At 40.1% G+C, this 15,543-nt stretch overlaps 1 protein-coding gene across 2 annotated transcripts in view; it reads left to right on the top strand.

Annotated features, from left to right (window-relative positions):
* Nucleotides 1-653: 653 nt before the first annotated feature.
* kcnn1a (potassium intermediate/small conductance calcium-activated channel, subfamily N, member 1a) overlaps nucleotides 654-15,543 on the top strand; it is an 88,555-nt gene continuing 73,665 nt past the window's right edge. Inside the window, exon 1 of one of the 2 annotated variants that reach the window (XM_008433431.2) lies at nucleotides 654-2,996. In XM_008433431.2, coding sequence (XP_008431653.1) covers nucleotides 1,689-2,996 — 1,308 coding nt within the window. In that variant the 5' untranslated portion in view covers nucleotides 654-1,688. The remainder of the gene's footprint in view (nucleotides 2,997-15,543) is intronic. The other variant, XM_017310177.1, reaches the window with a different exon arrangement.

Below are 15,543 nucleotides of genomic sequence, written 5' to 3'. Positions count from 1 at the left end.
GTGAATGACTAATCAGGCAAATTATGCAGTGCAAGAACAATTCCTCATTAAAGCTATAATTGTTGAATTGAAGTTTTCAGTCAGAAATGTTCTGTACCATATCAGCCTCAGGAGATGATTGAGGGATGAAGAGATGCTGATGTTTGGTTCTTTACGTTCTAACGGGTCTGCAGTTCCTCTCCTGATCTATCATACAGCACACCACGCCAGGATGAACACATTTGTTTTAATTGACTGTATTCATCCACACTAACATGTTCAGCCTGGGATTTGAGTCTTCCCTCTCAAGTCTATATCTTTACGAGAGGTTTTGCTTATAAGGACGGTAGAATATCGGGTTGAGGATGTTTTAAAAAGACGCGGTCGATAGCAGCTCACCGCGGCTACATAGTGTCCGCCTCCAGGCAACCACAACAGCCGGTCCTTAGCGTTCTGGGGTCCTTTAGCTCCCGCCACGACAATTTAGCTGACCTTAATATATCCTGTGTTTTTATTTTGGTCATTATTGTTACAATTAGTCTTGATATGTGTGTGTGTGTGTGTGTGTGTGTGTGTGTGTGTGTGTGTGTGTGTGTGTGTGTGTGTGATAGATAGGCATGTCTATTATACATTTATAGAAATACGGAACAAATCGCGTCCTGTATCGGTTCAATACGGGACGCAACATTTAACAGCCAAATACGGAACGATTCCATATTTTAAGGGACGGGTGTCAACTCTACTGGTGAGGCTTAAGCTCTTTTTACTGGCTGTTATGATTTCACTAAGGGACAAAATAATAACTCCTAAGGTGGAATTCAGAGATGTTTACCCAAGTTTTTCTGTGAAAACATTTATCAAACTCAGTTTTTTTAATGGTCATGTACAAAAGCATACAGTATGTAGGAGAAATCTATGTTCTAATGGCATTTCGGTGTTTCTTAATGTTTCATGGACTTTAAAATAGTGATATTTGTAACAATGTGATTTTTAAAGGCCACAGCAAAATCACTTTGATTTATGATAATTTTTGCTCATTTGGTGATGATGTGACAGTTTAGGCAGATGCAAGGAAAAAAAAAAAAGCAGATATCTACTCAGCTTTTCTTCCTGACTGGTCATCGCCTAATCAGACTAAAGCAGCTGTTTAATGATGAACTCTTACAGGAATGTGGCAGGATGAGACCCTGACGGCATGGCTTACCCTGGTTTGATTTATACCAATAAATGGAAACTGGATTTGCACGAGGACGATCACTATTGTCTCAACAGCTCACACTTTGGTGACATGATGTCATCGCAAATAGAAATGAAATCGCCTCTACATTGGAGCAAAGTGTCGTGTTCGATTCAGACAGGTGACACGGCGGCGGAAAGGATTTCTGACACTGTATGGAAAAAGTAGAGATCCGCAGCAGACTGACCGTGAAAGCAGGAGTGAACCACTTTTTAGCACCTCACATTGCCTATTGTGGGAGCCACCCTACCGGAGTGATCGATCCCCTGCAACCTGTGCGCATGGCACGCACTGGACCGATATTGAGTCGAAGGCGGTGTTGTGGCTGTACGGTGACGTCTTAAGGCAGGTCCTGGTCAAACCTACCAATGGTACTAGTCGGTCCTACTCTGCTGGGACTGATCGCAATGAATGGGTGTCGAAGCTCTGCACGGCAAAGGAGCACCCACAGCGCGACGAGGCGGATAAGGGGATGCGGCATCGGAACGCGGGAGCGGTCCATCAGCACCACACACCAGACGAAGAGCGAGGGAACAACGAGCAGAGCCGAGAGCAAGTCGCGCCCGTTTTCAGTCTGCCGCCCCCGCCCTCTTCTCACCACAGAGTCCGCACTCCAACCACCGCCGCTCAGCGCCAGAGCCTCCAGGAGCTCCCGTGTGTGAGCCAGCCCCCTCGGAGACCGGTTCACAGCGGCGACCCGCTGCCGCTGGCGAGCTGCGACAGCAGCCGGCGACCTTCACAGCGAGGCGGCGAACCCAGCGCTGGTCAGCCGGTGCACCTACGGCAGGATCCCATTCCCTGGGCCCCGGACGGCTCGCAGCAACCGCCGCCGCTGCAGTCAGAGAGGGAGGCTGTTTTTCCAAGCTGCCACTGCAGTTTCTTGGAACAAGAAGCGAGCCTTCCTCCAAATCAATCCCATCCTGTAGACTCTCTCCCCCCGCAGTCCTCCCCGCCTTTCCCACCACTTCTGCCGCCGCCACCAACGTCTTCCTCCTCCTCTCTGCGCTTTTCCCGGAGATCTGGAAGAGGGGATCGTCTCCGAAGGAGCGCCAATAATTACCAACAGGCGAACACCGTGGAACGCTGCAGGGGAGGAGGAAGAGCAGGAGGGCACCAAGACCACAGGCAGTTGTTGCAACCACAGCAGCAGCAGCAGCAGCAGCACTGTCATTTAGGACTCCAACAGAGGGACCCCTCCCCTGAAGGAAGCCGTGCAAACTCACAAAAAGGGCACTCTTTAAATGCACGCGAGTCAAACGAGGCTAAGAAAGCGTTCGAGTGTCAGATTCAGGATCTGCAGCAGCAACAGATCCCACAATTGCGAGCGCAGCAACAGCTACTGGTGGGAAGCAGCCTGCCCGTCAACTACTGCGCAAGCGGTTCCGGAGAGCTATGTAGAACTCACCGGGCTCCTCTGCTGCAACAGCAGGAGCGGCAGCAGCTGCTGCAGCATCGGCAGCAGCAGCGGCTGCAGCAGCAGCAGCAAGGCGCGCCGGGGCTCCGTCCCCAGCCTTCGCAGCAGCAGCAGCAGCAGCAGCAGCAGCAGCAGCAGCAGCACTGTGACAGAGATCGCAATAAGTGTGGACGGATCGCCGCGGAGGGCGGTCAGGCGCAGCCAAACAGCCGCGTAACCCCCCCTGCAACACCGCACGCATACGGGAACTCGTCTTCTTCTGGCAGCCACAGCAGCAAAGACAGCCCCAACTACGGCTCCAGCTATCACCTGTGGCCCGAGAGCCCGCATAAAGGAGAGGAGAGGATCCGCATCGACCTCCATAAGGTACAAACCCTCCTCTCCCATCAACTAATTAACTGATCCTGGCAACAAACAAACTGCGGTTAGCGTTTCATTTAATGACCACGCCTGTCATCTGATTTTGATGGAACACAATATATTCTAGGTACAGTGAGCGGCGTGTGTGTGTGTGTGTGTGTGTGTGTGATGGGCTTCACATTATTTTCAGCGTCGACAGATATACACTGATGTAAGTACTACAAATGTGACCCAGCATGTTGTGTGGTATTTTGTTTCATTTGGTTACGCGAGCACGCGCGCGCACATAAAAGAGCAATGGCGCTGTGTCGCGCGCACACACCTGTTCCGTGTTGCAGACTTGTTTTGGGGGCCCGCTGGCAGGAGCCTAATGAAGCTCCCCGGCAGCCGAATTACAGCGCGTTTGTTGCTCCCGCTGAACAGAGGGGGACCAGAGCGGAGGACGCTCCCGTTCTGCTTTCCCGACACAACACACAGAAGCTAGGCAAATCGACACAGGCCTCTACCTGCAGCAGAGCATGGCCAACTTATTCCACTGATGTTGGATATACAGAGTGTTCTGCATACTGAATATTCTGGTCAAAAGTCTTGATCCACTTTCATTTATGGGAAAAAGTGCCCTGTGCATATTTCATATTTCTGTTGTGATATACTTGTATGTTTCTAATCACTAAATTATTTAATATCCAGATAAGGATGACCTGAATAAAGATGTTGAATTTTGGGTTTTTATTATCTGTAACATAATATACAGCTGTAGGGGAAAAAAAAAGAGACCAATGTAAAATGATCAGTTTCTCTGATTTTACATTTCACAAGTATATATTTGAGTAAAATGAACATTGTTCCTTTTATTCTATGAATTACTCACAACATGTCTCCGAAATTCCAAGCAAAAGATTAGTATTTTTTTACACAAAATGCAAAATGAGAAATAGTTAAATTAACGAAAAAGATGCAGCACTTTCAGACCTCAAATAATGCAAAAAAAAAAAAGTTTATATTCACATTTACACGCACGCACGCACGCACGCACGCACGCACGCACGCACGCACACAATATTCAAATAGCATAAAAAGTCAAATCATATTAATTAAAAAGTCAAATCATGCTTTTGTTTAATAATAAAGATAGTTATCCAAATCAACCTTGCCCCATGTGAAAGTAATTGCCTTCCTTGTTAATTGATTAGTCTTATTTCTTTGAGAAATGATTTTAATCCAGATCTGATATACCAGACCTGCAGAATGAAGAAATCACTTAAATAGAACCTTTAAGACTGCATGAAAAATAACAAAAACTAAAATAAAACACATTGTGCCTATTTAAAGGTTCAGAATAGAATAGAATAGAATTATTACAAAAGCAGCAAAGTGACAGGCAATCAAAGCAAATAGAAACAGAATAAAGAATAAAAATACTGTACAGTAAGCAACTTTCAGCATACACACCGTGTAGTTATAAAAAAAAGTATAATCCAGTCTAAGTGAATGTGCGACTGAGTTGGTTAATTTAAAAATGTACAAAATGTACATTTCCAGAACAGATTTCCAGGACCAGTTCTAAGGCTTTGGCACTCCTGCAAACCACAGCAGGAGCCATTATGCAGAAATGAAACATGTAGGCTGGAACCTGGTACAGTGTTAGGACTTCCCAGGAGTGGTCAGCCCACCAAGATCACTCCTAGAGTGACACCTGATCCAGGAGATCACTAAAGAGCCCAGAACTCCAACTAAAGCTACTAATACTAACTAAAAAGAATACAGAATGCAAAGGTCCATCTAACGTTTACCGAAACACATCTTGATGATCCTTTAGAGTTTTTGGTGAGTATTCTGTGAACTGGTGACACAACAGCATAATGTTTGGAAATTGTAAATCCTCTGAAATCTAATGCAGCATTTTGGAAAAGGACATCATCCTGGTAGTTCAACATGGTGAATGGTCTGGGGTTGCTTTGGTGCTTCAGAGGAGAATTTCTGACCATCAAACTTTGGAGTGACCTTGTTATGATCTAGACTTGAATCTGAAGATGCGGATTAATCTTATTGCTCAGAAACCCTTCAGGGTGGCTGATCTAAAACAATTCTGCAAAGAAGACGGAGTTAAAATTCTTCCACAGCAATGTGAAAGTCTAGCAAGGATAGCAAATCCTTGATAGCAGCTGTAGCATCAAGGGCGGCACAAGCAGGTATTAGGCTTAGGAAGAAAGTACTATTTTACACATGGCCAGGTTGGTTTGGATGAGCTTCTCTACTCAATTAGATCAACGGAAACTGTTCTTACTCAAGCTCTCATCTAACATTCAAATATGTACAAATCTGGAACATTCAGGTGACATATATAAGGGGACAAATACATTTTCAAAAGTTGCCTCAAGAAAAAGTTTTGTTTTATTAATAATAATAAGTCTTTTTCAATTAGACAACTGTACTTACCAGAAGAGTAGTTTATTTAGATTTATTTATTTTCACTTAACCTTTGTTAAAGTCCCTTTTACTGGTCTGCTGAAAGTTTTTCTAGAAACTGAATTTTTAGATTGTTTAAACTTGGTTAAAATGACCAGAAAAACATGCTTAGAATATATATCACTGAGTGTGTAGCAAATCTATATCATATGAGCTGCAGTATTAAATTCCCAAAAAAATATTCACTTTTTAGTGACAATTTAATTTATTGAAATGAACCCATCAGTATCCTAATTGGCTTAGAACAAAATGACCAGCGTCGGGTAGAGTAGACAAAAATTGTAATCAAGTACGAGCAACATTAAAAAGTAGCCATCTAAGAAATTCTTAAAGTTAAAAAATATTTAATTAAAAATCTAACTGCTTAATATTTAAAAATGATGTCATCAGAGAAAAATATAAAGTTATGCACAATATTTGTTACTTTAAATATTAGAGTGGAAACAAAACAAATTTAGGCAAGATAAACACTTTCCTAAATAATCTTTTTCCATGTAAACATATAAAACACGCAGTTACACGCACGCACGCACGCACGCACGCACACACACACACACACACACACACACACACACACACACACACACGCGCGCAATGAATCCAATAACAATATATACTGATCTCCAAGTTGCACAAAAGGCTCAGTAGAGAGAAAATAACATTAGAACAAAGCTTGTGTACAAAACGAGTGATCTCACTTTAACTGAAACTGTAGGTGTGTGTCTGTGTCTCATGCAATTTTGATTAAAACAGTCTTGTTCTTCATTTAGTGAAGTTACTCACAGTATAGGGTATCCAGTAATTTTATCAAGTAGGAGTAGTGATATTTTCACAGTAATACTCAAGTAAAAGTAAAAAGTGGAGTACAGTTAAACTAAACCTGCAACTAAGTTTTTTTTTTCTTTCACAAAAAGTTACTCCAGGAAATGTAACTGACTTATTGTGACAAGTTATAATCCACATATGAAGGCGAGACAGCATGTCTTAATTAGAACAGATTGATGTGAAAGGGGCAGTCTTAAATATTTTACAGGCCAACAGTGCCATTTTATAGCACAATCCAGTATCTATGTTACCTTCAGTTGTTATAAAAATTCTGTAAATATCAAATATGACTTTAAAGAAATTTGACTTTGTATATGAATGCATTGAATTTAGGCCTCTGTCTCTTTAAAAACTCTTGATCTTTCTGAAGCTCCACCTTAATTAAGTCATCACAACATGGCTCCTCTATTAATCCTTTAACAACGTTTTTATCGGGGTTGCACTCAGAAGTAGCTCCTCTAATGAGCTCAGTAGCTGGTGGAACCAGGTGCTTGCTAGTAACCGCTGATTAGTCTGAAGAAACTGAGTGGGAGAATCGCACCAGTTGAAACATCAGCTCTTGCTAAAAAATATCTAAAAAATATTTGCTTTGTTTCATGCAAGAAAACCTCTGTTGTGGAAAGTATGTGCTCTCTGTACAGTGCTATTCAAAATGGCAGCTACTCTCATTATGAGAAATATTTTGAACATTACAGGTGCATGTCAGTCAATTAGAAAATCACCTAAAAGTTCATTTGTGTCAGTTGTTAAAGTCAAAGGGTAAAGCTGGGTTTTTCGATTGAAAAAATCTGGGCTGCCCTTTGAGGCAGAAGCTCTTAGGCTTGGAAACTGTAGCTTAGAGGAGGAGCTGTGTCTGGAAGGCGGGGCTATGTCCACCTAGTTTTTTTGCACAGCTAAATGGTTGCCATGGGAGACTAAAGGATTTCTCAAAGATGCATCAAAGAATTCAGGCAACACTGTGTGTATGTTTTTAATGAGGAAATAACATTATAATATGATGTGAAGCTCAAAAAAGTTGATTTTACATAATACTGCCCCGTTAGTTGAAAACATAAATAACAGATACAGTAAATAAAAGAAGTGCAGACTTGTTAAGTGTCTGATCTGTACAATAGTGCAGCATTTGAACTGTTTAGTAGCCTGGTGGTTCTAGTTCGGAACATATCTCTAGACATATTAGGACTACAACAACCCTGCCAATAAAAAACACCAATCTCAGTTATGTAGCTGCTGCCTTGAAATTAACTAACAATGACGAGCATTACAGTGCGTCTCCTGAAACCTGATTCTCAAGATATAAAAGGGGAATAAAAGTCATGTCCTTAAACAATTTGAGGACACTGCACAGGTAGAGGGCATAAGAAGCGTCTGAGCCAAATGAACTGCTGTGTCCTTCAGAAACAGGAAAATAATACCTGACAAAAGACCTGCATCATCCTTCAGGTGCTCCATCCAGGGTGGTAAGATTCCAGGGACTGGACCTTTTGATGCTCAACCATTGAAGGTGCAGATGTAATATTTTAGGACTGGAAACAGCAAATTTATACAGGCAAACATTTGTGAATTACATTTTCACCTTTGAAAACCTTTTTGTAATACGGCCTTTAGTTTGGGGTTGTTTATAATTTAAAACCAGCATTTTTGCTAGGTTTTCTTGTGTACAAAAAACAAAAAACATAGGCATAAACAGCAAATCTCTTTATATCCTTTTTCATTATGATTGCTGTCAAATTTGATATTAACCGTTTCCGCAGGTCTTTGGAATTAGCTTGTTGAATTTGTTCCAAATTCAACAAGAACATTTCAGGCAAATGACTGAGTGACAGCAGGGTCCCAACCAGAGGTGGGGGCCAGTCACAATAAGCGTTTACCCCCTAAGTATCAGGTCAGGTTCTAAGTAAAGAAAGTACCAAGTCAAACTTTGATTATGAAGTCTTGGACATGTTTGACCTCAGGCTGCTTGTGACCTGTTGTGAATTAAATGGAAGATAAACGGCCAGTTAATTAAAACAAATAATGGGCAAATTGATCCATAATCAAAATAACTAGATTTCATTATAAAACTAATTGTCAAAATTATTTTTGCTATTTACTCCACTGTTTGCTCCATCAGACCATCAGTAAATGTTAAATTTAAAAGTATGATTAAATGCAGTTGTGAGTAATTTAGTGACACAAATCCCACTTCTTTATGTAGCTTCTGTCCTGAAGAAGCTGAATATGTTCAGTAATATGATCAGTAATTGTGCTTGTGGGGCGGTGACTGCAGTCACCTTCAGTCACAGCTGTACAGTTACCTGAAGAAGACTGAACAGAAGTTGTGCATACTGTCTTATCATCACTTTTATTGTTATTACTGTGAATATGGCGTTCGAAACCAGAAAAGAAAAACAAAAGGAAATGCTAACATCAACTATTCATTGGTCTCTATTTTTGCTTTGGCTTATCAATCCTTGTGCATGTTTAAATGTGAAAAGTTAGTTGTTTAGCCTGCAGGTCTTACTTCCCCAGATTTATTTGTTTTTGATTCAATTTGTAATTTGTGCCAGAAAGAGGAAAGAAAATTCTGTAGTTTTTTTCTCTGTTGTGTTAGATCTGGATTTAAGATGTAAAACTATAAGAAGGCTGGGAGTTAATACAGTTAACCTCAACTGATGAAACCTAAGTGACACTTTGTGAAATATGTTGGACCCTCCTATAGATTGAATCTATAGATTGAATCTATAGATTGAAACAGGAAATCTTTGCAATGGAAATAATTTGTCCTGTTAAAAAGGTGTTTTCTGCTGGTAACCCACCTGTGTGACATGATGGAGAGAAGTGGGGATTGTACTGAATTTTTATAGGAACATTTCCATTATGACTTCAGGATATTCTCTATCGTAAAGCATTTTGCTCTGATCCTATCACCCAGCACAACGCCTGTTTACTTATAGCAGCTCTGGCAATAATGTTAATACAACCACTGACAGCGCTCATGACACTGACTCCAGGCTGGCAGTAAAAACATTGGCCCTTCATCTGTTGCTTCTATCTGCATTTGAGAAGCTACTTGATATGGCTTTAACATTATTCTGCATAAGATGTTCTGTTTAGGTGATTTGGGTGACTTGGGTGATGTTCCAAGTTCCTCCCAACGTCGTGTAGCCCTCTATGCTAGCGCTGACAGGGATAACCTCTCCACCACTGTGGGCTTCTTTGCTGTTATCATAAAAAAAAGAGGGAAAAAATGTTGCAGCGACAAATGGATCATATATACATACGTAGCTCTGTTGTATTGTGCTGGGTTACGGCTCCATTGTGACGTTCTTTTTGTTTCATGTAAAACATCATGAATTTTCAAGTCAAACAGGTCAATAAGGTTATGAGATATTGGTGTTAAAGTCCAGGTCAAGTGCCAAGTCTTTAATGATATTAAGAAGTTAAGTTCAAGATCTTTACATTTGTGACCTGGATGGATGGATGGATGGATGGATGGATGGATGGACATATGAGGGGGGGGATTGATATTTGAAGCGCTACGGCAGGGGTCCCCAAACTTTTTCCTGTGAGGGCCACATAACTTTTCCCTTCTCTGGTGGGGGGCCGGAGTCAGTTTGTAACAGAATAAGTGTGACGATTGCAGGAGTGTCTAAATGTAAAAATATATCGTTTTCCAGAAAGCACAACCAAATAATCCTCTCTGGGTTCTTCACAGAAAAAATTCAGGAAGGATCATAGTCCGTATTTTCCTAACTATGAGCCGAACCGGACTATAAGCCACAACCCCAAAGTTTTTTATTTTTTTAAACCAGTAAACATACACACACAAGCCGCAGATATCTCTGCCGCTCCAGGTTTYCCACAGTGATGCAGCAGCAGCAGAGGGGGGCGGACACCCAAAATTTGAGTCATAACAGGTCAATTGAATATCACATTTATTACGTTGAAAAAGAAAAGCTGCCAAGTTTAGATTTAACTGAACTGATTACAGTAGTTTCCGAACGGTAACTGTAACAGTAAAAGTGCTGATCCTTCGTGTTGCTACTAGCATGTGCTAAATGAAAATGGGCGCCTTCTTCTTCTTCTTCTTTAGATTTCAACAGTAGCTTGCATTCATTATTGTTGCACTACTGCCATCTACTGGATCCTAATATCTATACCTCAAATTCTCATAATGATCCCAGTATTATTTAAAAAACAGTTAAATAGCATTTACCTTCAATGCTATTTAACTGATCAACAACATTCTCATATTTAACATATTAAAACCTAATTCCATTTTAATGGGCGCTTTCTTTTATTTTCAATGATTCACTTTGTAATGGTCTCGCTATGGTGTCTTGTACCRAAACTAATCAGCCAAACTCTTTTCACACGAGTCAGGATTAATTAGTTCTTCCTTTATTTCCATGTAGAATGSAGTGAAACTGTCAAAACACAAACAACTCAGGATGAGCTCAGAGCAGCTTACAGAAGTGTTTTTACATTCAGATACATACATTATAAGTACAACTGATACAACAGCTACCTCAGAATGCTATGAGCTGCAATGCTACATAACGACCTAAGAAATCTTAACAGCCTGCTAGTTAGCAATGACGTAGCACATAATCAAATCGCCCGCAGGTATTTCCAAAACTAATTCAATAAACAAGTTACTTCTTTTATCATATGTTAACATAAAGGCTTGTTTTGAAGTATAAGCTGCTACTTACAGGCATTGCTTCGAAGAACTCGACCTGGAACGCGGCGTTCACAACAGACACGTGTGTTCATCTGCTCTACCGCTAGCAAACAACCGTACTGATTAAATAACATAAAAGTCGAGCAGTTCCCCAAAAGTCCAACAGATGGCAGCAATGCACCATGCAAAACAAAACACCCACAGTTTACAGGACACACTTCCTGCTAAAGAGCCCCCTGGTGGTTGAAGAAAAATCCACATATAAACCAGAAAATACAATATATGAAAAAAAAATCTTAATGCTCTCTGGTATTGTTCAGGGGGCCGGACCAAATGTGGAGGCGAGCCGGTTCCGGCCCGCGGGCCATAGTTTGGGGACCCCTGCGCTACGGGGACAACCTTTGGGAATCCTGATGATCGGACATAAAGAAAAATGAGGAAAATTTGAGTTAATTATGACTTGTAGTCCTAACATGTACAGAGATATGTTCCAAATTTCAGTATTTGATAATCACGTTGCATGTTTTCCTACAATCTTAAAGGCGTCATCTTTTCAATTGTAATTGTAAATAATTAGCACAATTAGTCAATGTTAGATTTAAAAAGTAAACCAAATGAAAACTGCATTTGGAATAGATTTGACACCATGAAGGTACTACATGTTTATTACATGTTTGTATGCTGCAGTCAATTATTGATGAATCATCAGAGCCAAGTGACATTATTTTCAGAGAGCCACTGTTTATCTTCTCCGAATGATCTGGTTGGTGAAACATGGCTCATTACCGATGGAAGCAGATTTAACAATGTTCATTTTTTATCAACAAGCTTTCTTTCTGATTTTCCACTGACTGGGTTTTACTTTCCCTCCCTTGACATTTCCTCCTGGTCCAGTCAAAATGAAGGTTTTACATCATAGGACAAGAGGGAAGGAAACAACCGGGTGGCCCTGATGAGGGTGCATCATCTAAATAAGACCACTGGACACCTTGTTAACTGCAGCTGTTTGCAGGGGCCCATGCTAACACCATGATACTGCTCCTGGATTTGGGGGAATAAAAGCCATATTCTGAAGCTGCCTTCTACCTTTTACAGTATAAAACATGGAGTGTAAATAAATGGAGGGTGAATGAAAAACAGCTTAAATTAGCGGTTCTCAACATGAGCGGTACCGCCACCCAGGGGGCGTACAGCGACAGGGGGCGCCCCTGGCGCTGGCGGACATTTTTACAAAAGGGGGGCGCTGGGATGACTTTGGGGGGCGTTAAGTCGAAGGTAAACTTTACACCTTAAATGCACAACAATGCCAGTTTAGACTTTGAGCAACTTGGTAAAACTGTATTGTGTAACATTAAATCATGCTTGGCTGCAACTGTATCGATGGCAGCTCTTCTTCTATTCAGTGTTTGTAGCTTCTGTTAGCTTCTTGGCGCAGCTCCGTTCTCCTGCTACTGGTAGCTAAAATCACGATACCCTCACTGTGTATCCCTCTGAAAAATGAACCAATTTAAATAAAGAAATCCCTCCATGGGTGATGGCACGATAGAGAGCGTTCATTTTATAGCGTTAACACCGGTGCTGTAAGTGGTCCGATATGAAACGGGGGTGATAGAACAACACAGCACTTTTAAATTTCAATAATCAGAATGCAGAAATTGTTTCCRTTGTTTTAAAAGGTTTATGTCAGTCTGCCTTTTCCCCATTGATACGATTCCCGACCGCCCTGCACCTTAGGGGCTTAAAAAAACACACGCACATTGTGCAAAACTCTGAAACAGGAGAAGCGGGACATAAAACAGAGCGACGAACTTGATGTGAATTATGGCATAAAAACAGAGAATCCGACGCTGAACAGTGAAAAATCAACACATGATGTGAAACACATGATGATTAGGCGGCGCAGAAGGTGATGAGTGAAGATTATTTGTCTTATATTATTCGTCTTATAATGGATAAAAGATAAAATAAATCTAGCAACAGGAAATAAACTAAAGTGGACATAGCAATAAACCAAGAGAGGATAATACTAATCAAAGGAAACTAAATGGAAATGAATGAAGAACAAAATGCAAGAATAAACGTAAGAAACTAAAGTAAATACAGAGGAATAAGCTGGTACGGCAAGACCTTTTGAGCAATAATTAATACAGAGGATTGTATGGCAAGAATAAACATACACTATTTCCAGATAAAAGGTAAACTAATATTGTTGAAATGTCATGGGTTTGTTGAGACCACATCTAATACTGAGAATAAATATATCTTACAGACCATAACAGTAAAGAACTGATCACTTATTTATGTTTTTAATTAGATTTGATATATTATTTTTCATGTCAGTGTTAATGTCATGAGGCTGATGACTCCATGACACTTTCAATTTGACTCAGTAGGATTTGATTAAGAACCAGATTTGTTCTTTGTAATTTCTGTCCAGTTAAAATATTAATCTATAAATCAATAGACAGGTATTTATAAACATGTAATCCATGTTTCTGTACGGCATTAAAAGGACCTGGAACTTTTGTTTTTCCACTGAAAGCTTTGGTTTGCACAATAAATGCCATGTGGATGAAGTTTTATGGATGATACTCTGATGTCCCATTCTCCTGAAAGCACCACCAGAAACTGACAGAAACAATGAAGAGAAGAAGAGCTATGATTAATGTAGTTACAGTTCTATCCATGGTTTAATGTTGCAGAGCTCAGTCGTTTTGCAAATAGTTCAAAGTTTAAACTGGCATTGCTGTACATCTTTTATCTGCTCATTTTGTGCAATACTTAACAACTAGAAAATGGCACAAAATAAGAATATTTTTTCCACTCTGATTGGCTGCTGTTAGACCTACCAATTTTAACTTGAATGTTCATTGTATTTTTCGTAGACCCCTGTGAAAATAATTTCTATTCTCATGGGTTTTTTGTTCTCTGGAAAATTATTTTTGATGATAAATACAGAAACAAGCATAAAAATCAAAGCATCTACAATAGTGATAGTAATATTAATGTTAAAATAATGGTCAGTGCAAAGTAGCCTSCAAATTCTTTGGTGGGGGGCGGTGAGGGACCTGGATAAAGGCTAGGGGGGCGCTGGCCCAAAAAAGGTTGAGAAACACTGGCTTAAATGATTTGTTTTCTGTTATTTTAAATTTCTAGATTTAAAGCAAAATAACAGTACATTGACATACTCATAGTGGAAATATGCATGTGACAATGTCTTAAAATAAAATTTTAATTAGAGATTCATTGATCAGTTGATCCCCAGTTGGCATAATTGTCCTGTTTTTTTAGGTCTGACCTGCTGATTAAAATGTTCCTCTATTTCAGTTTTTTTAGGGACTGTTGGATATAACAGAAAAAAAAACAGGACTGTAGTTTCTTCAGTAAAGGTTATGGTTTTAAATCATAAAATAACATAATAAAGAAATAATTTTTAGATCATTTGCGTCTAAGCATCGAATTATATTTCCCTAACTTTATCTGGTTTTTAATAAGCTTAGGAAATTTGCATCACAGTACAGGCTGTTGATTTAATACACTGAAAATAGTGAATGTTCCAGTCAGTTTTCAGTATTGGACATGATCACTGATGATCTCTGGCAGATTGATTGGTGCACCTCTAATTTTAACATCACATCATAAGATTCTGTTTTCAAAACCCCATTTTTCTCTCAGTCTCTTGATTGTTGATTTATGGGATTTCAGAGGAAGACTTCATTCCGATCTCTAGTTTTTATGAAGTTTTGACATGCTGATGCAAAATGGTCTTTAAGGGGAATAATAATTATTATTCAAAATATTATTTCAAGTTGGCTGGCTTCATAAGCAGCCATTGAATACATTACATTAGGAGCAGAGGAGATGTCACACTGGGTGTGTGTGAGAGCAGTTCTTGTAACACTAGGGATAATCTTGTAACTTTTGATTTGCAATAAGCTGAGTATTCATTTAGACTTACAACACACATTTACAACTGATCCATACAGGACCCCAGAGGTGGCTGCTCAAGTGTCTGATATAAATGTAACTGATGAGCATTAGCTTGACCATCCGATATTAGCTTCCATGAACACTGAAGCTAACATGAATAATTTGAAACATTAGTTTTTCTGTGTTTGTTCCTTACTTTAATTCAAGACTTATAAAACATTGTCATCATACCTAAATCCAGAATGTTCTATGACAGTGGCTGAAAGCTTAAGATGATCAAATATAACCATTAGCTGTTTTACTTTGAACCTTTTTGTTATCTGCTAAAGTGTGACCAGGGCCACCAATGTGATGAAACAACCTGGCATCCTGTAGTACAGTGGTTCCCAAAATTTTTCTCCTGGGCCTCCCTAGTGGTTTCCAAACTATTTCTGGGCCCCCCCCAATGGCTTACAAATAGCTGTCTGTTTGAACGATGTGTGTGAGCGAAGGGGGTGGGGGGCGGATTCTTAGAGACTCCCTGTAATACTCAATCCCGACTCCAGACGAACAAGGGGGATGGGGGGATCAATCAATCAATCAATCAATCAATCAATCAATCAATCAATCAATCAATCAATCAATCAATCAATCAATCAATCAATCAATCAATCAATCAATCAA

Source organism: Poecilia reticulata, linkage group LG17 (assembly GCF_000633615.1).
Source record: "Poecilia reticulata strain Guanapo linkage group LG17, Guppy_female_1.0+MT, whole genome shotgun sequence".
Lineage (NCBI taxonomy): Eukaryota > Metazoa > Chordata > Actinopteri > Cyprinodontiformes > Poeciliidae > Poecilia > Poecilia reticulata.
This window is presented reverse-complemented; position numbering and strand designations above follow the sequence as displayed.